Source organism: Molossus molossus, unplaced genomic scaffold (genome assembly GCF_014108415.1).
Source record: "Molossus molossus isolate mMolMol1 unplaced genomic scaffold, mMolMol1.p scaffold_m16_p_1, whole genome shotgun sequence".
Classification (NCBI taxonomy): domain Eukaryota; kingdom Metazoa; phylum Chordata; class Mammalia; order Chiroptera; family Molossidae; genus Molossus; species Molossus molossus.
This window is the reverse complement of record NW_023425344.1, coordinates 2,615,248-2,640,927: the sequence shown is the minus strand read 5'-3', so window position 1 is coordinate 2,640,927 and position 25,680 is coordinate 2,615,248. Positions and strand designations below refer to the sequence as shown.

Genomic DNA, 25,680 nt, shown 5'->3' with positions numbered 1-25,680 from the left:
CGGCGCGCCTCTCGGCGGCGGACCATGGCGGAGGTGGGCCGGGCTGTGGTGCGTGACCCCGGCGCGCTGCTCCCCGGCGGCTTCTGGGCGGCGGTGGCCGTGTGGCTGGAGAGGCCGCAGGTGGCCAACAAGCGGCTGTGTGGCGTCCGCCTGGAGGCCCGGCGGAGCGCTGTTCTGCCGGGGACCGAGCCCCGCGGCCCCAGGCCCGGTGCCGGCCCCGAGCCGGAGGAGCCGGCCGCCGCGGGATGCGGGTCCGAGGAGAGACCGGGACCCGGCGAGCGTCCCTCCGCGGACGGCTCGGGCCTCAGGCCCAGCGCGGGCCCGGACGAGCCCCGGGGCCGGCGCCAGCAAGGGGAGGGCCAGAGGGAGGCCGCCGCGGCGTCTCTGCTCGCAGGGGCCCCGGGACAGCGCGGCGGGGCTGAAGGCGGGGAGGCCGCCTTCCCCACCGCGGATCTGGACTCTCTCTGGGACGATTTCTCCCGGAGCCTCGTGGGCGACCACCGGGAGCTGCTGGCCTTCCTCGCCGGCTCAGGGGCAGGACTGCAGCCCGAGGCCCGGCACGAGCTCGACGTGGTTCTCAGAACCGTCATCCCGAAGAGGAGCCCGCACTGCCCGCTGGCTGCTCCGAGGAGAGAGGTGGTCGTGCGAGGTAAGCGGTGCGCAGGGAAACGCAGCCGGGCGCTGGCGAAGGTGGCAGGGCGAGGTGTTCATTATTCGTACATTTGCCGGAGGGAGCCGAGTCCACATTGCCCCACACTCTTCGCTTTGTGACTGGGCGTTTTAAAGGGAGAATGGTGGTGTTGGGGGAGGGGGTTCTACGCCTGTGAAGCCCATCTGGGTTTGTTAGCTGGTGCCTATAGCTTCCTATCCTCCCACAGCCGCAGATGGGCGTCCTCTTCAGGTGTGGGCTGGAAGACTTTTTTTTTTATTTTTTAATGTCCGTCTTGAATTTTCTCAGGCAGACACTTTAAGGGGGCTTAGGGCTCCTAGGAATGCAGCTTTGAGCTGTTAGGATCCATGCTAGCGTTTGTTCAAGTGTTTCTGGCCAACATCGAGGTCTCTTGGAGAAAGGGCTCAGAGGAGCCTGGCTCGAGTTTGGTCAAGAAGAGAATCTTTTGTTTAAAGAGCATTCGCGGAACCCAGGTCAGTGAAAAGGCGCAAATGTACCTACTGTACCGGTTCCTTTGCAACGTTCTAGGGAGGTTATAGATTTTTTTTGAGGGGAGGGGGGTGCATGGAAATGTATTTTAGTGTAGAGGGTGGGGGTCATTGATTGGGTGGTGTCTGGAAGTCTTGGGGAGAAGGGCAAGGTGCAGTGGACGTGGGACGACAGATAGTTGAACAGGTAAACAGAGGCTCGAAGAAGCCACTCCTGGAGGAGCCCGCAGAGGCCACCCACCGGCTCGTGCACACAGCTCCCTACCTCTGAGAGCCGGCTGGTGTTGGTCCTTCTCATGCTTGGAATCTCTCTGATTTCCCCGCCTGCTGCACTGCTTCTGCCTCCAGCTGAGAAGGCTCAGTTTTAGATGGAGCCCACCTGTACTCTCCCTCTTCTAAGGTCTGTAACCTGAACCACTTCTGCAAAGTCCCTTTTTGCCACGGAACAAAGCATAGTCACAGGTTCAGGGTATTAGGGTGTAGACACCTTTGGGAGGTTGTTCTGTTTGCACAAGCAGCAATGCTAAATTTCTGGTAGTGCATACCTCCCTGCCCCCCTTCTCAGTACTGTCTGCCCCTGTGACCCTGTAAGACTCTTCCAGGTGTCCCCTCCTCCAGGAGGCCCTCTCAGACTCTGCTGTGCCTAGGCTAGTATAGGTCTTCCAGCTTTTATCAACTGTGTTTGATTACCTTTTACATTTCACCTCTACTAAACTGAAGCAGACCTCTAAGAGGCAAAGCTAAATGTCTTTTAGTGAGTGTGGGCTGAGACCTACTAAGAAGGGCTCTGGGTGGCTAACTGGACTTGAAATAAAATAAAATAAAATAAAATAAAATAAAATAAAATAGAAACACACAACAAAAACCCAGAACCTAGCAGCCACTCCTGCACGGGGCCTTCTCAAGCAGAGTGCATTCAGGGAGGAGCCTGCATGGAGCCACCTGCCAGTATTGCCTTCCTGCCCTCTGAGCCTGACCACTATAAAGGAATTCCAGGATTCCTATTTCAACCAATAGGACTGAGGCTTTCCCCATCCAATGGGAGCTGTGCTGCTCTGACCAATAGAGTGACTGTATTCTGACCAATCAAACTGGGAGGATTTGGAATCTTCATTTGCATGATGAAAGACTAATCAGGGACCAGGGGCGGGGACTTCTGATCATATAAACCAGCTCCCCTCTGGCTTTGAAAATGTACCTTCCTTTTCTACTGAAGGCTGGGCTCCCTTCCTGAGCAGAAACACCAGAGGTGTCTCTGGAGTGGAAGCCGGAAGTGGAATGGAACGGCAGGGAGCAGAGCTGTGCAGCTGGAGAGGGGCCTGGCCCAGGGCAGCCTCACAGTCTTGCTGTTTCACCGCTGTGCTGCACCACAGTTGAGCTGTTTTGCACTGAATGAAGTTCCCTTTTCTTAAAAATCCTTACCCAAGGATATTTTTCCATTTATTTCCAGATAGGGTGGGAGGGAGGGGTATATATAGAGAGAGACACCAATGTGAGAAAGAGATACCACAGCTTGGTGGCCTTCTGCATGACCCTGACCAGGACTGGAGATGAACCACAACTGACGTTCGTGCCCTTGACCGGAATCAAGTTCATGACTCTTTGGTCCGGGGGCCGACGCTCTAACCATTGAACAAAACTGGCCAGGGCAAGTTTCCTTCTTCACGGCACTCTAAATTGGCGATTCTTTTGGTGAATTGGTGCCAAGCACCATCCATCGTAGATTGGCAAGAAGATAGTGCTCTGTCAACCTGGAGGGCCATTTTTAGGACTGCTCCTGCTGGCACACGGGCTCGGTGCAGCAGCGACCAGGACACAAGTCTGTCTGTCCTGGGCACTGTAAGTAGGGTGGGGGAGCCCTGGGAGGCTGAGGCACACCACCTGACGGTTACTATGGTTAGTAGCACTGCTGTAAGACACTGAGCTAAGCTGCTTGAATCTATCTATATCTTTTTTCCCCAGACGTCCTTAATGGAACTGTAAGTTTTTTACCTTTGCAAGAAGATAACGAAGGGAATTTAAAGGTTAAGATGGACAACGTGTATCAGATTCAGCTCAGTCACAGCGGAGAAGAATGGTAAGAGCTGGGTGATTGGTTCCTCACTGTTTCAGTTGGTTGTTTCTTTAGGTGTCTGTAAGGTCCTGGGCCGAGGAAGAGCCGAGTGGACTCTCAGGTGGTTAAGTGTGTGTGTGTTTGCTCTAGCTGGTGCCTGGCTTGCATCTGTGTGGGCACAGCCTGGCGGGAGTCTTCAGTCTCTACATCCCATGTAGCGCTTCGTTATAGCAGTGGCTTCAAATGAACTCAGATCCCTTTATTTTCCTACTGTTTACAGCTTGGCAGCGGAGAGTAAGTGTGAGCTTTTTGTTTCCTGCTGAGGCCCCCAACTTTGGATAAGTGGGTATTTAGTAATGCATATTACAAAACTAGCACTTTAATTAGCTCCCTTTGTTCTGAATGGTTGGGTGTGCAGAAAGTCGAAATTTGGTTTACTTCCATCTGGTATTTTTTTAAATGAAAAAGCCAGAGGAAGGGTAAATTCACTCATCACTGATGTTTTCCTAAAGCCACATCTGGCCTGAACTTTCTAAAACAAACTGGGGCTTGCCTGTTTCCCCAGAATGGGCTTTGCTCATGGTTTTGTAGAAAGCAGAGGGGTGCAGTAGGCAGAGCTTGGTTTGGGGTCAGAGGGACTTGGATTTCCTGCTGGCAGTGTGACCTTGGGGACGTAGTAGCCTTCATGGCCCTCAGTCTTCACGTTGTGAAGTAGGTTCGTAATTAAGCCTCTGAGGAGGGGTTGGACTTCACGCTGCCAGCTTAGGGGCCTGATGGGAATGCTTAGGGCCTGCCCCGCGACACCTCTTGAGCATTGTCAGGAGGTTGCCAAGGACGTGTCCTGAGACCTTTCCTCTCAGCCTGCTCTTGTGGGAAAGGGGAGTGAGCGGACCCTGTGGTTTGCCTGTGGTGGTCGCTGCGTGGGTACTCGTGTCGAGCTATTCGGTGAGCATCAGCCACGTCTGTGCTCGGGTATGTGGTGCGGCTCCTGCCCAGCCTGGTCATGGCAGGTTCTCAGTACATTGATGGGTAATAATCACTTTTTCTGGTTTTCAGTGAGTTGCTGAGGGCTCGACTGGCTGCTCCCACGTGGCCGGGTTGGCATTTCCTGCCGTGGCTCACTGGCAGCTGGCAGGGCCCTCCGAGCAGGCACACGTGGGGGTGGACTTGTGCCCTCTCAGCGGAGCACACGTTAATGGACGTCTGAATGGCTGTCACTGTCCAGTGTGGCTCCTCAGCCTTGTCTCAGCTGTGTGCGTGCACCACGTGCTGGCCCGGGGACAGGACGGGAGGTCGGGGGTCTCTGCCCACGGTCCCTCCTTAGCAGAGGCGGTGCCAGCACGCAGGTGGGTGTGCAGACCTCTGAAGCGGGGGCACCCAGAGAGCCTCAGTGGGTGAGGGGCAGGTGTGGGCCAGGAAGAGCGGGGGGGCCACCATGGTTTTCCAGCCCCAGCAGGAGAGCCTCGAGGTGAAGGGACAGGAAAGCTGAGTATCAAGTGTCCTTCCCAAGCTCTTCCTGCACGGCCTCCGCCCTGGGTGCTTCTCGAGCTGCAGAGCTGTTACCTACGGGACTGGGTCTGCCTGACAGCCATCGCTCTCACCGGGCCACTTGCCCTTCTCCGCGTGCCTGTCTTCAGCTCTGCCCCTCATCCAGCCGCCTGCTCCTGCCTGCTCCGAGGAACCCTGTTAAACGCCTCCCCCTTTTTTGTAGCCCAGCAGACTTGGCTGCTCTCCCCTCACCCTGCTGCCTGAATTGCAGCCTTGGAGAGTGTGTTGTGATCTGGGCCTGCTGCTTGTCATGGATCAGGCAGTGTCGGGAGCTGTGACCTCGCTGTGTTCTGGTGGCGGGCCGCACCACAGGCAAAATGACCTGGATGCTGCCAGGGACTGCGTGTGTCCTTAGCTCTGTGCTGAGCACATGGCTTCCTGGCTAGTAAACACTTGGTGGACCAGTAAACTCACATTTAAGATGTAGAGTGCAAATGCGTGAAGAATAGATGTTGGAAAATCCACAGACACTTTAGAACCTGCTTAATTAGTGGCTTCAACAGAGGGTGAGGAACTTGGCTGTTTGTTGCCTGTCCTTCTGGTGGGCTCTGTAGGGTGTGTAATGCGTTGTAGCAGTGTTTGCAAGTGAAGGGGAATGTTTTTGCTTTTGAGACGTGTTTTTCTCTTAGATGAGAATTCTGTGATGCATGCTAGATATTTTGTGTCCGGGTGAGATACTTTGTAACGTAGCTGTCTCCTCTCTTTGGTGGATGAACATGTAATTCACAAACAACTGAAACCATCTTACTCTGTTTCTTATTTTTAAAGGTTCATGTCTGTTTCAATTTTCTGTCCAGAAAGATGGCATTCGGATGGAATTGTTTATCCCAAACCCACCTGGCTGGGACAAGAGCTGCTGGCCAAGCTGGCCAGGTGGTCGGTGGAGAGCAAGAGGAGCGCGTTTAAAAGCACCCTGTCCCTCATCCCCATTCTGAAGTACAGCCAGGCTTACCAGGAGCTCAGAGCGAAGTACAGAGACATGGTCAAGGTAACTGGGAGGAGGCTGCTGCCCCCTTACTTAAGAGGCCGTGTGACCAAGCTGCGCAGGTGCAGAGCTGCGAGGTCAGGAGGTGCCTGAGGGCTGAGGGTGCGAACCGCAGAGGTGCCAGCAGCTGTGGTGTGGGGGAAAATCCCGTTCTTTGCACATTACTAATTTTTTCCCTAGAGAACAAAGGGAAATACTTTTTAAAAATAATTGAGTGCTAAATTAATTACTAAATTACCATAAATCTTTGTGTAAACTTAAAGAAAATACATGAAAAGTTAAAATACAAAAGTATATACTTACAAAAAAGGAGATAAATTTTATAACATGCCCTTCACTTTATATCTGAGATATAGAAAGGCAGTAACAACAATCAGCTGTGTGTACGCTGAGCTTAAATAATTAATGTAGTTAAACCTCCTTTTTACTCTGCCTAATTCACCTCTCCCTCCCTCCTCCTCGAAGCAGCCATGATGTGTCATTTCTTTGTATCTTTATCTTAGTCACCTGTTGCCATGCAACAAAGCACCCAAAAGTCACAGGCTTAGGACAGTAATGCTTCCTTCCTGCTGACACCTGTGTCGGTCTGGGGGTTGGCTGACTGGGCTTCCTCTCCCAGGTCTCCGCCAGGTCGCTCTGGGTTCCCTTGGTGACTGGGCAGTCCCTCTGGGAAGCAACATCGATGTTCTCCCAGCCTTTAGAATTGCCCTCAGCGAGTGGTTCGTGCGAACTGTCCGCCCACTCTGACTGGGACAGCAGCCTGAACGTTTAGCCGGCCGTCGGTTCTCCCTCTTCCGCCAGACACCCGTCTGCGCATCGTTGACATTAACCGTGGGGCCCTGCTTGCACAGCTGGCGTTTCACATTTTCACAGCACCTGGGGGCATCCTGTGTGCTGGTTACAGTTTTATTCCTGCTTTACAGACAGGGCGATGGGGACGGAACAGCTGAGAAGTGGCAGCCAGTCTCTGCAGACCGGAGGGCCGGAGCGCTGGCCTCCTGACCTGCACTCGCTCCCCATTCCCTCGGTGTGTTGTCTTCATCTGGACAGGCCACCAGGCTAGTGCAGCTGAGTGTCCTGTAGCACCGAGATGTCTTACACCCTGTCTTTGCTGCGGACTCTGCCCTGGGTTGCCTCGCCCTGAGGTGTCCCCTTGCACACAGACATGGGGAGAGTGTTGTCTCTATACAAACCTCTTATTGTAAGAGACTGAATTTCTGCCTTTGGAACAAGTTTATTTTTTTAAATGTATTGCATAATCAGTTCAGTTTGATATGCCTATTGCGGCACTTGAAGTACTGAGACATGTTGTGAGGTGGAGAACAATGTGTTCAATCCAGAAAATTTCCTAGGTGTGGCCTGAAGTGACTGATCCTGAAAAATTTGTGTATGAAGACGTGGCTATTGCTACCTACCTGCTGGTAAGAGCATCCCTAATCCAAGCTGCCATTGGGGGTGGGGGTGGCCACCAGCCAGTGCTGCCGGTGGTAAGCAGCGTTCATCACACTTTGGGGGCTTCTGCTTTGGGAGGGCCAAGGTTGGTTACGCATGCAACGTGTTCTTTGAACTTTGCACAAGTGGTGAGCAGTGTGAATTGGGCAGCCTAACTGTAGGAGCGCAAGCTGAACCAGTGCTCCCGTAATTAATAGTCAGTGTGAAGATGCTGGCGTTCGGGGGCCCCTGACGGGAGGCACCTGGGGAGGACATGCCTGGCAGCCTCAGCATTCAGGGTCCTAGCTGGATCCTGCCCTGGCCAGTTCGCTCAGCACCTAGGTTTGCACGTGCCCTTTGACTCACTAGTCTTGGTTTTTTACCTATAAAATGTTCAGACTAGGTGTTTTTCAGCTTCCTTTCAACTATAGTTCTCTTAGTCTTTTGAGAAATAGCATAATTTCGTTTTCATTATCAACTTGTACTAAACTTGAAGGCTGTAGAGAAAGCATGAAGAAACTAGTCTCTGAAGCTGTTGCCTAGAGATGGCCCTTTTGATGTGGACTGGCAGGCAGAAAAAGCCCGCTGCCCCACGCAGCATCAGACAGGGGGCCGACCCCCTCCCCGAGAACCTGCACATCACCTGTGCGGAAACCCAGGCCCTAGCCCCCCCCCCCCCCCTTCTCAGCGCGAGTTTGAGTCCCTTGTGGGCTTGTGCCTGGATTATTCTGGGTTGGGGTGGATTACAGACTTCTCGTTTATTTTTTCCTGTTAGGTTTTATGGGAAGAAGAGAGAGCCACCCGGGGAGTGACAGCCAAGCAGTCTTTTGTGGACTTGGGGTGCGGGAACGGTCTCCTGGTGCACATCCTGAACAGTGAGGGGGTAAGCACGGGCCACGCCATTCCAGCACCTTTCCTCGCGCGTCTCCCATCCAGCCGTAGCCACGGAGAGCTGCTCTGGAGGCGGAGGCGGCCTGGCTGTGGGGCTAGTAGCTGGTGCGCATTGCCTGCAGGGTGGGTGTCATGCGACACGAGGAAAGCCAGCCGGGTCGTTAGACTAGAGGAGGTGTTATCGGGGACATGCCAGGCGCCTGGAAACCACAGGCTTCAACAGCACGTGGGTTTTGCTGTCGAGTATTTTCTTGGAAATCCCACCATTTCAAGGGGCTGGAAGGGGAAGAAGGTGGAGGAGGGCTCTGCCCTCGAGGAGCTTTTCTAGCCCAGAGGACTGGTGCGTGCACACTCACCCCTGGGCGGCTGCTCGTGTCTGCAGCCCTGTCTGCGCCGGTGAAGCAGTGGTCAGCACAGGTGCGTGCACACTCACCCCTGGGCGGCTGCTCGTGTCTGCAGCCCTGTCTGCGCCGGTGAAGCAGTGGTCAGCACAGGCGCGTGCACACTCACCCCTGGGCGGCTGCTCGTGTCTGCAGCCCTGTCTGCGCCGGTGAAGCAGGCGGTCAGCACAGGCGCGTGCACACTCACCCCTGGGCGGCTGCTCGTGTCTGCAGCCCTGTCTGCGCCGGTGAAGCAGGCGGTCAGCACAGGCGCGTGCACACTCACCCCTGGGCGGCTGCTCGTGTCTGCAGCCCTGTCTGCGCCGGTGAAGCAGCGGTCAGCACAGGCGCGTGCACACTCACCCCTGGGTGGCTGCTCGTGTCTGCAGCCCTGTCTGCGCCGGTGAAGCAGTGGTCAGCACAGGCGCGTGCACACTCACCCCTGGGCGGCTGCTCGTGTCTGCAGCCCTGTCTGCGCCGGTGAAGCAGTGGTCAGCACAGGCGCGTGCACACTCACCCCTGGGCGGCTGCTCGTGTCTGCAGCCCTGTCTGGGCTGGTGAAGCAGGCGGTCAGCACATAGAACAGCACCAGGCACGGCGGTTGCCCAGAGCTGTTGGCACTGCTCCGCCCTCCTGGCCAGTCCAGTGCACTAGGACCCGGACCTCATCACCTGGTGCGGCTGACGGGGCTCAGTGGCTTACACTGAGGCCGATAGCTGGGGTGTGAATCCCAGTGGTGACCCCAAGACTGATTTCTATCCCCACAGGAGCCTCTGCCTTGGGATCAGGCATGTTTGTCCTCACTGTGGGAACTTGGAAAGGGTTTGTCACGGTGTACTTTTTGAATTGCTTTGTAAGAGGATAAATCGTAATACCTGTAAACAGGTTGTGTCCGGTATTAGCACATGGCGTGATGACCTGGAAGCTGGTAGAAGACAGGCTGGGGGTGGGAGTCATGAAATAGATACAGTTGCCCTGTGGGAATTCGAGAGTGGAATGCCACGCGAGAGGCCACCTGAGGGGCCACCTGAGGGCAGGGCCGTCTTGGCGGGCGACCTGGAAGAGGAGCCCAGCCTGCGGTCCGAACCTGACAGAACCAGGAAGCCTGTGTCCTGGGCTCCAGCCAGAGGTGTTCCATTACGTCCACTCTATGTCCCCTGACAAGAACTCAGACTTCCAGGGGGCGCAGGTCTGCCGTGCACACTGACAGCCATGCCTGCGGGCCCGATGAATTGTCAACTGACCTTCGTTTCCTGAAATTATTTCAGCATCCAGGCAGAGGGATCGACGTGCGCAGAAGAAAGATCTGGGACATGTATGGGCCGCAGACTTGCTTAGAGGTACTGGCTTTGTTCATTGCCTTGCTCTCCGGTCACTACCCCTTCTGATTATTGCTTTGATGAGTGTATTTCTGCGTATAGGTCAATCAGATGCTAACCAAAACCATTCACGTTGATCTAAATAATCTGAGGGTTAGGAAAAGGATGCCTCTTTAGACTTTTCAAAGCCTCTTGTTAAGTTGAAGAAAGGATGCTGACCCCTGGAGCCGGAAGTGTGTCTTCTCCACTGGGTCTGCTGCAGGGGACTTTGCATCTTCTGTGGGTGCTGGGTGCTGCCTGATGGGGCAGAGGACAGGTCGGGGAGAAGCCGGGTGGGGGTAAAGGAACCTGGGCTGGACGGCAGGCTGTGGGGTGGAGCCAGGTGAGGGGTAAAGGAACCTGGGCTGGACGGCAGGCTGTGGGGAGGAGCCAGGTGAGGGGTAAAGGAACCTGGGCTGGACGGCAGGCTGTGGGGAGAAGCCGGGTGGGGGTAAAGGAACCTGGGCTGGACGGCAGGCTGTGGGGTGGAGCCAGGTGAGGGGTAAAGGAACCTGGGCTGGACGGCAGGCTGTGGGGAGGAGCCAGGTGAGGGGTAAAGGAACCTGGGCTGGACGGCAGGCTGTGGGGAGAAGCCGGGTGGGGGTAAAGGAACCTGGGCTGGACGGCAGGCTGTGGGGAGGAGCCAGGTGAGGGTAAAGGAACCTGGGCTGGACGGCAGGCTGTGGGGAGGAGCCAGGTGAGGGGTAAAGGAACCTGGACTGGACGGCAGGCTGTGGGGAGGAGCCAGGTGAGGGGTAAAGGAACCTGGGCTGGACGGCAGGCTGTGGGGAGGAGCCAGGTGAGGGGTAAAGGAACCTGGGCTGGACGGCAGGCTGTGGGGAGGAGCCAGGTGAGGGGTAAAGGAACCTGGGCTGGACGGCAGGCTGTGGGGAGGAGTCGGGTGAGGGTACAGGAACCAGGACTGGACGGCAGGCTGTGGGGAGGAGCCAGTGAGGGTACAGGAACCTGGGCTGGATGGCAGGCTTGGGGAGGAGCCAGGTGCGGGTTAAAGGAACCGGGCTGGACGGCAGGCTGTGGGGAGGAGTCGGGTGAGGGGTACAGGAACCTGGACTGGACTGCAGGCTGTGGGGAGGAGCCAGGTGAGGGTACAGGAACCTGGACTGGACGGCAGGCTGTGGGGAGGAGCCAGGTGAGGGTACAGGAACCTGGGCTGGATGGCAGGCTGTGGGGAGGAGCCAGGTGAGGGTACAGGAACCTGGGCTGGACGGCAGGCTGTGGGGAGAGCGGTGAGGGGTAACAGGAACCTGGACTGGACTGCAGGCTGTGGGGAGGAGCCAGGTGAGGGTACAGGAACCTGGACTGGACGGCAGGCTGTGGGAGGAGCCAGGTGAGGGTACAGGAACCTGGGCTGGATGGCAGGCTGTGGGGAGGAGCCAGGTGAGGGTACAGGAACCTGGGCTGGATGGCAGGCTGTGGGGAGGAGCCAGGTGAGGGTACAGGAACCTGGGCTGGACGGCAGGCTGTGGGGAGGAGCCAGGTGAGGGTACAGGAACCTGGACTGGACGGCAGGCTGTGGGGAGGAGCCAGGTGAGGGTACAGGAACCTGGGCTGGACGGCAGGCTGTGGGGAGGAGCCAGGTGAGGGTACAGGAACCTGGGCTGGACGGCAGGCTGTGGGGAGGAGCCAGGTGAGGGTACAGGAACCTGGACTGGACGGCAGGCTGTGGGGAGGAGCCAGGTGAGGGTACAGGAACCTGGACTGGATGGCAGGCTGTGGGGAGGAGCCGGGTGAGGGGTAAAGGAACCTGGGCTGGACGGCAGGCTGTGGGGAGGAGTCGGGTGAGGGGTAAAGGAACCTGGACTGGACGGCAGGCTGTGGGGAGGAGTCGGGTGAGGGGTACAGGAACCTGGACTGGACGGCAGGCTGTGGGGAGGAGTCGGGTGAGGGGTAAAGGAACCTGGGCTGGACGGCAGGCTGTGGGGAGGAGTCGGGTGAGGGGTAAAGGAACCTGGGCTGGACGGCAGGCTGTGGGGAGGAGCAGCTTGTTTGCTCTGAGCTGCCTGCTAGCCTGCTCTTGGACCATGACCATGGGCTGAAGTGTTCCCCGTCACTCTGTCCTTAGTACATCCTAGAGCGCCGTCTCCCTGGGGGCAGGAGTGACCTGTCGCCTCTGGAGCTGGTCTGCTATCGAATGTTCACAAGTGGTCTCTGGCCAAGGCCTCCTAGCCAGCCGGGGAGCACTGCAGTGGGTGCCTGTCCTCACTCCGGGTGGGCACAGCCGCCCTTGCACAGCTGCTGCTGCTGCTGCTGCTGCAGATCACATGGGCGTGACCAGAACACAGGTTCTCACTCCCCAAGGGCAGAAGGCTGACTTCAGATGTGAGAAGGTGTTTACTTTCATGATGGAGAACGTCAGGAATACAGCCACATGCCGCCTAGCGACATCTTGGTCGACCGTGGACACACACAACCGTGGTCTCATCAGGTTACAGTGGAGCTGCAAGTTCCTGTGGCCTAGTGACGTTGTAGCTGCTGGACTCTCTCAGCACAGCTGGACTCATCTGTGCTTGTGGTGACGCTGGTGTGAGCAAGCCCACTGCACTGCCGGGCGTGTGAAAGGGCCACCTGGTCACGGAGATGAGGCTCTGTGTGGTTCACGGATTCACTACTCAGTTACCCCCAGCACGGGCCACCTGGTCACGGAGATGCCCGGCTTGTGCGCTTTCCGTATTTACTATGCTTTCATTACTCTAGAGTCTGCTCCTTGCAGAATCAAGCTTGCTGCACCGCCATCGATGTGTCGTGTTGGTGGCAGCCTTGCACATCTCGTGTCCACCATGTCTCTCAGTGGCATCATTTTCCCTGTGCTTGTTCATTCTCGCGCTGTTGGGTGCGGTGACGTGCTGTACAGGCTGGTGGTCTGGGAGCAGCGGGCAGCGCCCTCCAGGTGGAATGGCTCGGTGACGTTCACATGGCGGTGAGGTTGCCTGACCATGTCGCTCAGAACACACGCCTTGCACAGCGGCGCCTGCTGCAGAGTGGAGAGAGGAATGTGACGAGCCGGAGGCTCGGCGAGCTCCAGAGGTCACCCGTTTGTCTCGCGCTCCCAGCTGAGACTCGCTGCTGTTTAGCCAGCCCTCAGGCATGCCCTTTCATCTGTATTTTCTCTGCCTCGCTTTTTTAAAAGTTGAGAATGATGTTGCAGAAATCTAAAAGATGGGCAGGAAGTTCACTGCAGCTGCCCGACAGCTCTTTGCTTATTTCCCACTGTGTTGCAGCTCTGCTGTGCTACAGGGTTTGCGTTCGCTTATGTAGCCACGTGTTGCAACAAACTACAGATTCTAACTCAGCTCGGGGGCCTGCGGGAGGCGCAGACGTGCACGCAGTCCGTGTGCTCCAACACTGAACGAGGTGGGCTCTCAGCCAGACTCCGTTTTCTCGGGCAGAGTGGAGTCCTGTCTGGATAAGGGGTCAAATGCCAGCTGAACAGGCTCTGTGTTCAAGTCGTGACCCCGCGGAGCTGGTGGCGCAAGGAGCCCTCAGGAGGGGCAGGGGTTAGTACTGCAGTTCCTCGGCAACCTGCCTCCGACTTTTCTGTGCACCGGGACCCACCCCAGCACTCAGTCGGGGTCTTCCGAGAGACAGTCTTGTGTATTTTCCTCATGGTTCCTGACTTTCTTCTTTGTGCTGAGCGAGTCCTGCTTATTCTCGTGTTAAACGTGAAGCCGAGATGACGTTTCTGTGATGCCTCCTGCTTTAGAAGGTCGTGGCCGGAAACACACGTGGTCCTATTCTCCGGTGCACGGTTGTGTGTGGCCTAGTGAGGGAGGCACTCCTGTGAGTGGAAACAGCCTGGACATTCACAGGCCAAGCATGGGGTGCAGCTTCGCCCACTCTTTCCAAAACCTCATTTGATTATAAGCAAGAGACTGGAAAACACACCTGTTTTTAGTGACAGCCTTGTGAGGATCACAGAGTCTCACCTTGTTCGTGAAGTTCAGCGTGAAGTAGGGCTGTTGCAATTTGATAGACTCGGTGTCAATTGAAACTTTATAGAATAGATGGGCTGTGTTATCTAACGTGCTATTGGCAAGATAACTAAACAATTACTATGGTAATTACTGAATGTAAATGATTTTTTTTTTAAATGTATTGATTTTAGAGAAAGGAGGAAGAAAGAGAGAAATGTCGATTTGTTCCACTTATTGATGCATTCATGGGTTGATTCTGATATGTGCCCTGACTGGGGATCAAACCCGCAACCTTAGCATATCAGGACAATGCTCTAACCAACTGAGCTACCCAGCCAGGGCTGAAGGGTGTTTTTATTAATGCGGGCCATTTAAAGAGACAAGTAGGCAGTTTTAACTGTAGAATGAAAAATATAAAAAGAAGGAAAAGTAAATCTAGATGGGGTGTGAATAAAGAATACAGAGCAAAGGTTTGCTTTCCCTACTTTCAAATTATGTATGTACCAGTTGAGCGGTACTGTTCCCAGCATTTTAATGTCATGTAAATAGAAGCATATGTGCTTATTTAATAAGCAGAAATGGAGACTTTAAGGCCTGTTTTCATGTACATATCATGTTTGCAAGACTCCTGTGCTGAGGTTGTACCACAATCCTTGAACGTAAGTGAGTGCTCATAGGTCTCGGTTGTTTTGATCAAGGAGTGATAGTTCCGCTCCTCCTGGGAACTTGTTCTTCAGCTTCAAAATTGAGAGGATTTTGAGTAGTTACATAGTATCTTTTCTCTTTCTGTATTTGACTGGACAAATTCACTTTTGAGACTGTTACCGATTTCAGTAATTAATGATGGACTGCTATTGAGCAGAAAGGCTAGTGTTTCAAGTCCTTAAATCCTAAAAGCAAACTGTTTCAAGCTTAACTTCAGAAATAATCAGGATAGAAAGTATCAGCGGACTCCTGAGGCCGTGTGCTCCTATGTCAGCTTCACCCCGCTGCTCTGTGCTCACCACCGGAAGGCCATTTCTTCTTCCCAGATGCTGCTGAAGGGACACCATTCATGTGGCCCTCTCTCCCACAGTGCTTTCTTATGTTTGTTTAAAGAAGCTCATTTCTAATGATCAAAAGGAGATGAGCTCTTAGAGAAGTGTTACTCGTTTCTCTGGCGATGACACTAGAAGTGGCCGGTTTTCCGTGCCTGTTGCAGCGAACAGCAGGCAGGTACTCAGCCCCTCCCTCCTAGTCCTGGTGTTACCTTCACCCGGAGCCCAGGCGCTGAGGCCCTGCTGGAACGCAGCTGTGTTTATACAGGGCCCTGCCCCCACGGCGTCCTGCTGCCGCAGCAGCTCTGGTGCATCACTGAGCTTTCGTTCTGTTCCTGTACTTGCTCTCAGGAAGCTGCAATCACACCCAGTGATGACACCCTGTTCCCTGACGTCGACTGGTTGATCGGTAACCATTCCGATGAGCTAACACCATGGATACCTGTCATTGCAGCCAGGTGAGTGCAGACATTGCAGGGTGAACGCTGGGGTGTTCGTGCCTGAACCTCGCTGTGCAAGACGGCAGCCCTAGCTGGTGTGGCGACTGAGCACCTGAGACGCAGCTGGTTCAGGTTGTTGAAATGATCACATATTGGATTAAACGTGAAATTCCACCTATTTTATTATTTAAAATATGGGTACTAGACAAAGCTAAATTACACACGTGCAGGTGTGTTTCTTTGGGACAGTGCCGATCGAGACAGGTTACTTCCACAGTGTTCATAGTGCTGCAAGATGTCTTTTTTTTTTTTTTTGGAAGGTCTCTTTACTTGATAGGAGGGTTTATCTTCAAAGGAAAAAATCTGTCAATATAAAAACAGCTTGCAGCAGTTTCTCTCCAATAACTTTATGCGTCTGTCAGCGATGGCGTATATCTTTGTGTCGGGCCTTAAGAGGTGCCACTTATGCTGCTGCCCTGAAAGATTCTGTTGCCAAGTCTCCTGTCTCCAGGCTTCTTGTGCCCCATTGCTGCTCTGGAGGAATCGCAGGGCAAGGAGCAGGTCTTAACCTTCTTGGTGCCTGCCCCATTTCTGGCCTGAGTTTGCAACATTGTTACAACATCATTAGCTATGGGTTTCATTGGAAAGGTGCCCTGTGCTACTTTGTTTTTGCAGGTCAAGCTGGGAAGGCTGTGCTCCTTTTCATAGAACACAACAAACACACTGGTGTCCGTGGGTTTCGGTCCATGGGGGCCACGTGGCTTTCTGTTCTCTTAACAAACATGTTGAAGACCTGCTTTTTGTGCTTGTGCATGTTTTGAAGGTCTTCCTACCACTGCCGTTTCTTTGTCCTCCCCTGCTGCTTCTTTGACTTCGTCGGAAGGTACTGCCGGAGGCAGAGCGAGAAGACGCAGTACCGAGGATACCTGGATTTCATCCGAGAGGTGGGCTCCGCCTGTGGGTTCCACGTGGAGGAGGACTGCCTGCGGATCCCTTCCACCAAGCGAGTGCGTCCTGACCCTGGGTGTTCTCGGTGGGCAGCGTGGCCGCGCGTAGGTGGGAAGCTCAGGTTCACGGCACAGAGCCGTGTTCCCGCAGGCGCCTGTGCCGGTCTGACCCCTTCTGCGCTTCCTCCTCCGGGGTGTCCTGGCACCCCTTCTCCAGGCTGCTTGCGGGAACCCTCGCCAGTCTGGATTGTTTTTCCAGAAACTGAAGGGCCCGAGGGGACCTCCCCAGAGTAGGTGTCAGCTTGGCCTGTGTCGCGCTCTCTCAACCTTGTAGTGTTGTCTGAGGCCCAGCACCTGCGCAGGCCTGAGCAGTGAGCATTTCCTGGGCCCTTGCTGCTGTTTGCCGTTAGGGCGCTGGCGCTGGCGCTGGCATGGGTCCTTGGAGGAGGGACTTCTTCATGGTAGACAGCCAAGGCTTTGTGTGACCGTGCTCCGGGACACGTGAGTCCCACGGAGAGCGCTGCCGCACGGAGGGCTGACGTGTTCTTCTCAACGCAGGTGTGTCTCATCGGGAGCTCCCGGACGTACCCGCCCGCCGCCGAGCCCGCCGCCGAGCAGCAGCGGACGCAGTACGTTCTCAGCCGGCGGGGCCGCCCTGGAGGACCGCCTGTCGAGGGGCCTGCCCCTGCCCCACCCCAGGTGGTTGCTGGCAACGTTGACCGCTGTCCCCGTGGTCATTCCGACGGTCACAGAGCCCTGGATGCAGGGGCTGAAGGACGCTGGCTGCCTGGGTTTCACCCGAGAGAGAAGGTGGAGCGTGTGAAGAATTGCGCTGCCCTCCCTCGAGAGTTTGTTGACCACGTGGTTCTGCAAGTGGCAAATTTGTTATTGGGTGGAAAGCAGTCAAACCAGAGAAGTTGTCACAGCGAGAGTTTGAAGACCTGGAACCAAGGAGGTAACCGTCCCCACTGGCCAGGGTGCTGCTGGGTTTCGGGCAGCGGCTCCATCTCCTGGGGTGTCGTTCTCTGTTAAGTGTCTTCTAGCGGCCGTGGTAACTGGGAGGCTCCTCACAGCTCATAATTGCATTCCCTGGGGTCCTGCTGACCAAGGACGGCCGCCTCCCAGGAGGGGCTGAGGGCAGGCATAGCCCTGGGCCTTAGTGAGCTCTCACAGACCTTTGGGTCCAGGGTCTGCAGCTGTTCATGTTCAGTCTGCAGAGCTCATCCTAACAGAAAACGGGGTGCGGGGTGCGGGGTGCCGGGTGAGGCCCTGTCCCCGGCATGTGTGCTGAGCTTGGGTACCAGGTCGACGTGGGAAGGGGGAGGACCTGACTTCTCACGGGGTGCTGTGCTGCATCCAGTGGCATCAGAGCTCGGGGTCCGAGTCTGAGCCTGATTCTCTTTCTGAAACTTTCCGCATGACTAGAGGTCCCGAGGCTGCTGGCAAGGAGCCCTGTCCTTCCTGTTCCTCTGCCCCGCAGGGATCTCGGCCAGCCACCAGGGGGCGCTGCGGAGCTGCCCAGGCCCACCAGAGCCCTGCCTCCAGGATTGAGGTCAAGGGAGAAAGTGGAGCACCCCTCCCTCCTTCAGCCTGTCAGGACTCTACCTGGCTGGCCCTGTGGGTGGGGCAGGCGCGGGAGGAGGGACCGGTGGATCTTCTGCCCTGAGCCTGGGCTTCCTCAGCCACAAATGTGGTGCTTGAGTTTTTCTTCATCATTCCCCCATCTCGTGTCCCTGTGCCGAGGCAGCCCTTTGGGCATGTCCCCTCCCCAGGACATCCGCCCTCCTAGTGTCTGATCAGGAGAACCTCTGGACCCCACAGCAGCCCCGCCAGCATGACCTTGGCCCTAGTGACTGGCCATCTGTGTAACTGTGGCCAGCCCAAGGTGCCAGGGGGTGTTCTCTGGATTGGCACCCCACTTCCTAGGTGTACCCCACTGAGGCAGATCCTGAGTAGAGGAAGGCAGGCTGGTGGGGGGGGTTGGGGGGCCGAGAGTCCCAGACCTTCAGGAGCATCTGAAAACATGGGGTTTGACCTGCGTTCCCAGGGTGACCCTTTCCACTGCTGGTCCTTTGGGAACGCCGTCTGCCGGGGTCGGGATTCCTTTCCGTGAGCAGAGATGGGCGCTCGCCCAGGCTCAGCTGTAGATGGGGCGGGAGAGGGGAGCTCGGTTATCATTCCTCACGCACCCCTGCTGCACACATCTGCGAGCCAGGCGCGGTTCCTGTCTGTCTGGGGCTGGCCGAGGCCTCCCGCACCCACTGGCGGGGAAACTGCTCCAGCCAGGGGAAGCATGTCCTTGGCTGCCCAGCCTCCGGCTCCCACCGCAGCTGGTCTTTCTCTCCGTGGTCACTGGAATTAGTGACCCTTCCCCCCCTGCCCCGGCCTGGGACCCTCCATGGTTCTGAGCCTGTGGGACGTAAGAGTGGGTCTGTCCCAGGACCTCGCTGATGGCAGGCCTAGGGCTCGTCCTCTGCCAGGCAGGCTGGGGGCGCAGGGGGGAGTGGTGTCCCTGCTCTGGTAGCCCCGACACCAGTGACAAGGTGGCTAGGGGAGCAGTGTGGAGGTGCAGAGTGGCCGCCAGGCTGCACCTGGAGCTCGAGGGGCAGAGCCTGGGGGAGGGGAAGGCTTCCTAGGCTCCTGTTTCATCTTCCCTTGGACTCCTGCTTTCTCTCGGAATGGCTCGAGGCAGTTGAGAGGTGGACTGGGAAGGTCGGCCTGGCCGGGTCACAGCAGCTGCTGACCTTTGTGTTGTGCAGCTCAGCTGAGGACGGGCTGCAGGGGAGGCAGTGCGGGGCCGGCGGGCAGCATGCTCCTGGCATCGCAGGCAACACCCTGCCGGCCCCCGTGGCTCAGCTGCGCTGCGGGCTTCAGCACCTCCACCCAAACGTCTGGCCCCTCCCGACACACGTGCGATAAGTCCCCAGCGATGGCCTGGTTTTCTGCCTGTTGAACAGGTGTAATAGCCTTTTTGTGGTCGTTTGGGGGGAACCCCATTTCAACAGAGAGCCTTTCCCTGGCAGAAGTAGCCAGCGAGCTGGACAGGGAGACGCTGCAGAGGCTGAAGCGGGAGTGTGGCGGCTTGCAGACGCTGCTGAGAAACAACCACCAGGTGTTCGAAGGTGAGCGGGTCACCCTCTGTGTGCTTGCTCCTCACACAGGTGGCGCCGCCCTCCTTGCCTGTTGCTGCCAGACTGAACCCTCAGCTCTTCCCAAGTGGTGTGTGGTGGGCACTCTCCACAGCTGCCCTCCCCCAGGGCCTCCTGCTCCCACCCACCCTGTGTCCTGGCCTTGCTGCCGGTGGCCCTGCTCTGTCTCCTACACAGCTCTCCATCTGCCCCACCTGGTCCTGCCTCTGGGTGGCCCCAGGGGCCCACCGGTGCTCCTGTCCCACCGCCTCCTGCACTTGTCATATCCCCACCCAGCTAGACCAAGAGCTCCCTGTAGGCAGTACAGGTCAGTGTCTGGGAGGAAGCCACACCCACCTGGCCCTCACCTGGGGTGGGCAACCAATGGGTCCCAGGGTCTCTGGCCCCCAGGGTGCCATCTGTGGGCTGAGTTCTCCCCAGGTGTGCTCTGTGCTGGAGGCTGCAATGCAGAGTGACAGCCTCTCTGTCCCTGGGACACGGCGGGGGTACTGCATACCATGTGGCGGGTCCTACACAGCGGTGCCTCGGTCAGGGTCTGTGTGAAGAAGGAGGTGACTGGGGCGGGGGACCTTTCCAGAGGTGAGGGAAGGACACAGTTGAAGTTAGCCCAAGGCTACTGGCACATGCCAAGTCCATCCCCAGGGGTGTGTGCACCTGTGTGGAGCCCAAAGATCTTAGCTGCCCACATCCTCAGACGTCCGAGCCCCAGAGTTTGGGCTGATCCCCCCACCCTCACATTCCTGTTGAGCAGGGTGGTGGGGAAGGAGCCCTGGACTAGGCCACACCTCTGGTAGGGTGCATCTCTCCACTCCTTCAGTCTGTGAACTGCCTGGGGTGGAGTCCTGCCCACATGTGCATGGGGGAGATCAGGTGTGCACACTTGCACTGCCCCTCCCCTGTGTGTGCACACCTGCACTGCTCCCTCCCCCATGTGTGCACACTTGCACTGCCCCTCCCCATGTGTGCACACCTGCACTGCCCCTCCCCATGTGTGCACACCTGCACTGCTCCCTCCCCCATGTGTGCACACCTGCACCGCCCCTCCCCCATGTGTGCACACCTGCACTGCCCCTCCCCCGTTGTGTGCACGCCTGCACTGCCCCTCCCCCATGTGTGCACACCTGCACTGCCCCTCCCCCGTTGTGTGCACACCTGCACTGCTCCCTCCCCCGTTGTGTGCACACCTGCACTGCCCCTCCCCCGTGTGTGCACACCTGCACTGCCCCTCCCCCGTTGTGTGCACACCTTCACTGTCCCCTGTGTGTGCACACCTCCACTACCCCCTCCATGTGTGCATACGTGCACTGCCCCTCCCCCGTGTGTGCACACTTGCACTACCCCCTCCCCCATGTGTGCATGGGAGGGCTCAGGTGTGCACACCTGCACTGCCACCTCATTGTGTGTGCACACCTGCCCAGCCCCCCTTGTGTGTGCAAACCTACACTGCCCCCCATGTATGTGTGTGAGAGCTCAGGTGTACACGCCTGCACTGCCCCTTACCCCCCGTGTGTATGCCTGCAGTGCCTTTGGGTGGCCTGGTGACCCTGTGGTGCTAAACTTGGTTTTCATTTAACTTGATTTCACTAGGGTAGTAAATGCAGCTGTTACTGGGGCCTTGTAAGGGAACCAGGGTCTCCATGTTGGGTGGTGCAGGAGGGCAGCCCCAGGCAGTGGGGTGCTGGAAGGAGGTGGCCCTGCTGAGCTGGCGTGGACTGCGGGTCGGCTCTGCGTTTCGCAAGCCCTAGTCTGTGCAGGCTCCCCACAGCCAGGGCCTGCTGTTTGGTTTTTCCAACACATTTTTCTGTTTATTTTCATGAGCTGGTATCTTTTCCATGATGAATATGTGTGAGTCCGACTGCTCTGTGCAATTTAAGGGGGGGGGCGTGTTTATATTTGGAAACGATGCTGAGTCGGAGGCCTGGGGGTGGGGTTCCGAGTAAGCAGTCTACTCGTCATGCGAAAGCTATGCACTGAGCGGAGACTTATATGGGGGGTGTTCTTCTACCCCCGGGCCCGACCCTGTCACGTGCACAAGGGTGAGGGAGCACACCTGGTGCCAGGCCTGCTGGGCCACAGCACAGGGCGCAGCGGGCAGGGTGGGGCCCGCTTGTCCCTGGGCCCCCAAGGCCAGGTGCACATGTGGTCAGCACATGGTCAGGACGCTCTGGCCGGGAGCAGGGAGCAGGAGCTGTGAGTGGTCTGCATGGGGGCGTCTCAGTCACTGTGCTTGCTCATGGCCTTGAAGATGCCAAGGCCTCCCGAGGGGGGGACTGGGCTGGCAACCCAGGGTGAAACGGACCGGAACCAGTACACCTGAGAACTTGGCACTGTCCCCAGAAATGGTCTGTACTGATTTTCTGGAAAGACCTTCAGCCAGCTCCTCAGGACATTTAAGTTAAGGTGGTGTCCGCGGTCAGAAACGGAGGCGGCACAGCCAGGAGCGCACATGAGGCTGCGAAATGTCAGGCCCGCCTCTGCCCCCCAGGCCGCCGTCCGCTGTGGGCAGTGCTCTCCCCAGGCCTCAGGACCCCTGGCTGGGCCCTTCCCCACCTGAGGTCCACAGCTGTGGCCAGGCGCCCACTTAACTGCCTGTGCGGGGCCCGACCTCTGGGGGGCAGGGTCATGCCCAGCTTGGGCCCTGGTGTTACTCATGAGCCGTCCAGGCCATCAGGCCCCTCACCTTTCTGAGGTGCACAGCCGGGAGTCTTGCCTCCCACACAGGCGGGCATGTCATTTCGCGGTGCGCCAGGAGGTGCTGCCGGGGTACAGCAGTGGACACGGGGACGTTTCCTTGACCCAGGCTTTCAGAGGAAGAAAGCTGAGGTCAGCGTCCTGGGGAGGACAGACTGGCACAGGAGGTGCCCCGTGGCCCCGGGAGTCTTGGGTCCCGCGCAGCGCACCCCTGCGGCTCCTCTGGTCCCAGGGTAAAGTGTTCCATGCTGTCCGTCTGGGACCATGCCGTTGCCCTAGCGTGGGCCAGGCAGAGAGCAGAGTCCAGCTGTGACCCACAGTCCAGTTCTCAGACGTCGGAGAGCCAGGTGTATTCAGTACGCCCCTTCATCTCTCCCGAGCCTCCGCCTCTCCATGGGGTGCACGGCTTCCAGGACAGACTTGGTTGCTTTGGCCTCTGTTCACAGGGAGTTGTCGGCTCTCAGGAGGAAACAGCCAAGTAAGTGCAGGCTCTTGGGGGAGTCTCGGCTGTGTAGGGGACCAGGTCAGGAGGCAGCTCAGGGGACACAGCCAGCCCCCTCCCCCTGCCCAGCTCTGAGGTCACCCTCAGCCCTGCTTGCTGCAGTCCCGCCACTGATTACAAAGCTGTTACCACTCACCCTCGTTCACCTTGGGGGCTCTGGAGGTGGGGTCTCCGCAGTCGCCCCTCATTGCTTGCCTGGGAAGGACCTCTGCCTGCTTGCTGGCTTTCTCGCTTGGCTATGTAGAGGTGGTCCTTACGGGCCAGTTCAGCGTGCACGTGGGGTCTGACGTGGACTCGAGTCAGGGCCACGCTGATGGTGTCACACTGGGGCCTGACCTGGTTCCCCACAAGCTTGACCCATTGCTGCCCCAGACACGGGCGTCCACCGTCCTCCCCGTCACCACTTGAGACCCCACCAGGCGCTGGCTGGCCGGGTGTGGCGGGGGCTCTGGGCTCAGGTCGCTGCCCCCCACCGATCCGGGAGTTAAGGGGACCGCACGTCAGCGTCTGTCTGCTTCTCCCTCGCTGCAGTTCGGAATGGGAGGGTGCACATCCGAGACTGGAGGGAAGAGAAGCTTCAGAAGGACGAGCAGCCGGAGGCCAAGCGCAGACTGTTCTCCGAGGCTTTCAAAACCCGCCTCTGCTGGTTCTCCACTCACCACCCCGACGGCTGTGCTCTGCCTGCGGCCCGCTGCCCGTTCGCCCACGGGCCTGAGGAGCTGCGGCCACCCCCCAGCACCAAGAGGAGGAAGCAGCTTCTGTGAGCAGCGCCGTCGGGCTGGTCCTGCTCCAGCCGCTTCCCTCTGCCTGCCCTCGGCCTTCCTGGGGCTCCCCGGACGGGGAAGCTGGGAGCCGAAGGTCCTCCTGCCACCCGACCCGAGCCTGGGCTCGTTCACACAAGGGACTGGTAACGTGTGCGTCACCGCCAGAGCGGGGAGGTTCTGACGTCCTGTCGCTCAGGAGGCGCAGGAAGTGCCTACGCCAGCCTTTTCAGGGCGCCTGGCCCACCTGACCTGGGTGTCTGTGTGTGGCGGGCAGGGTCACCCGGATACAGCCAGTCTCTGCCAGCTCACTGCTCTGGAGGCCCAGCAGCCGGGGTGAGCCTCCCTCCTCCCTGCCCTTCTCCACTGCAGCCTCCCCCAAGTGCTGACCCAGCTTTGTCTCTGGGGAGAAGTCCTGATGTCTCCATTTCAAATTATTTATACACACAAATCACATCAACCAGACACTGTCGTGGCCCTTGAGTTCCCGTGGACAGTGTCCCAGCCACCTTTCTGGGTGCAGGTGTTCTCGTTCTCCAGTGCTGAGGGTCAGCTCGTGCCTTCTCCCAGAGGCCTCAGTGCGGTGCAGTGTTGGCCCTGCCCCTCTGCCCCTCTGCCCCTCCCAAAGGCCCTCGCCCCTTGGGCATTGTGTGCGGGCTGCCGAGTCGCAGCAGTGCTTCCCGCTTATGGGTGAGCTTGGCCGGGTGGTTGATGCTGTGCCTGTCCCAGAGCTCCCCAGGCACAGCCAGCCTGAGCGCCCCCTGTGGCCGGATGGTTGATGCTGTGCCTGTCCCAGAGCTCCCCAGGCACACCCAGCCTGAGCGCCTCCTGTGGCCGGATGGTTGATGCTGTGCCTGTCCCAGAGCTCCCCAGACACACCCAGCCTGAGCGCCTCCTGTGGCCAGATGGTTGATGCTGTGCCTGTCCCAGAGCTCCCCAGACACACCCAGCCTGAGCGCCTCCTGTGGCCAGATGGTTGATGCTGTGCCTGTCCCAGAGCTCCCCAGACACACCCAGCCTGAGCGCCTCCTGTGGCCGGATGGTTGATGCTGGGCCTGTCCCAGAGCTCCCAGGCACAGCCAGCCTGAGCGCCTCCTGTGGACGGGGTCTCATGAGCTCCCACGGAGGCTGTGAGGGAACTAGGGCAGTGTTGTTTTTCAGCCGGAAGGTTACCGTTTTGTTGTCTTCTGATCTTTGTTTTTCTTTTTTCTCCCTTAACTGATTTGAGAGAGAAACATCTATTTGTTGTTCCATTTATTTGTGCATTTATTGGTTGCTTCTTGTACGTGCCCTGACGCGATGGACCTGTAGCCGTGGTGTGTCCAGACGATGCTCTAACTGTGGAGCCCCCCCGAGGGCCCCTCCTCTGTTGTTTCTGATGAGAAGTCAGTCATCACTTCATTGTACCTCTGTGCAGCGCGTGCTGTGCTTTTCCTCTGGCTGATTGCGAGGATTGTTCTTGTTAGAATTCGGCAGTTTTGTGTCATGCGCATAAGCTGTGGTTTTCTTTCTACTTGGGGGGTTTACTGAACCCTGTAAATCCCCGACTTACTGTTTTTGATCTAATTTGGAAAAAAATATCAACCAATATTCTATAAATATTTTTTCCTGCCTTATCTTCTCCTCCTAAACTCCCACTTTTATGTGTGTGAGCTCACGGGACACATCCCACACGTCATCGGGGCTTTTATCTTGTAACCTTTTTCCCCGTGTACCTAGGGTTGGATGATTTGTAACTTGACTTGTATCCGAGTTCATCAGTCCTTTCTTCTATTGCATCTAATCTGTTATTCAATGATATATATTTTTAATTTCAGTCATTATAGTTTTCATTTTTAAGGTTTCAATTGGTTATTTTGTTTTTTCTTTACAAATAACTTCTGAAATGTTCTCTCTCTTCAGCCATTGTCCCTCAGGTTTCAATTCCTTCTCTGCCAGTTCCAGCGTCTGGGCCGTCTTTGAGTCTGTTTCTGTTGACTGTTTATTCTCTTGACTGTGTCACATTTTCTTGTTTCTTCACATGACTGGGTTCTGCTGCTGCTGTTGACTAGTGTTCGTGTAAGCTGGACATTGTGGGCGGTGCGTGTGCAGGTTTGTCTGTCTCTTCCTCTGCAGGGAGCAGGGTCTCGGCTAGGGCTCGTTTGCAGTGAGCACTGGTTTGGTGGAGGCTCAGCATGAGGCACTGCTCAGGCAGATCCCCTCCAGTTCCTTACCCCATGTCCCTGCAGTCCTGGCCCAGTCCTTCGGGGGCTTTTCTGGGTTCTGGGGAAGCCAAGGTGCCTCCTCAGCCCCCACCTCGGCAGGACTTGAATTCCACACTCTGCCGCCCCTGGGGCTGCAGGCTCTGCTCAGCTACGCTCTGGCTCGTCTTCAGCCCTCCGGCCCTTTGCCGCTCCTGGGCCCTTCAGGCCCTTCAG

The 25,680-nt window shown here is 57.2% G+C and overlaps 1 protein-coding gene across 1 annotated transcript; it reads left to right on the top strand.

Moving 5' to 3' along the window:
• The first annotated feature begins 24 nt into the window (after positions 1–24).
• Positions 25–25,039, top strand: TRMT44 (tRNA methyltransferase 44 homolog). The gene is made up of 11 exons (XM_036246320.1): positions 25–649; positions 3,121–3,235; positions 5,528–5,747; positions 7,097–7,165; positions 7,951–8,058; positions 9,715–9,786; positions 15,125–15,231; positions 16,037–16,220; positions 16,719–17,115; positions 19,166–19,282; positions 23,034–25,039. The coding sequence occupies exons 1-11, from the start codon at positions 25–27 to the stop codon at positions 23,264–23,266; spliced, it is 2,247 nt and encodes a 748-aa protein (XP_036102213.1). The 3' UTR covers positions 23,267–25,039.
• The last annotated feature ends 641 nt before the right edge of the window (positions 25,040–25,680 follow it).

Bases quoted from the DNA above. Each gene is read 5' to 3' on its own strand.
- TRMT44 (XM_036246320.1), top strand. From the start codon at position 25: ATGGCGGAGGTGGGCCGGGCTGTGGTGCGTGACCCCGGCGCGCTGCTC. The intron at 8,059-9,714 runs GTAAGCACGGGC...AAATTATTTCAG, and splicing joins ACATCCTGAACAGTGAGGGG to CATCCAGGCAGAGGGATCGA. The intron at 19,283-23,033 runs GTGAGCGGGTCA...CCCTCGCTGCAG, and splicing joins CAACCACCAGGTGTTCGAAG to TTCGGAATGGGAGGGTGCAC.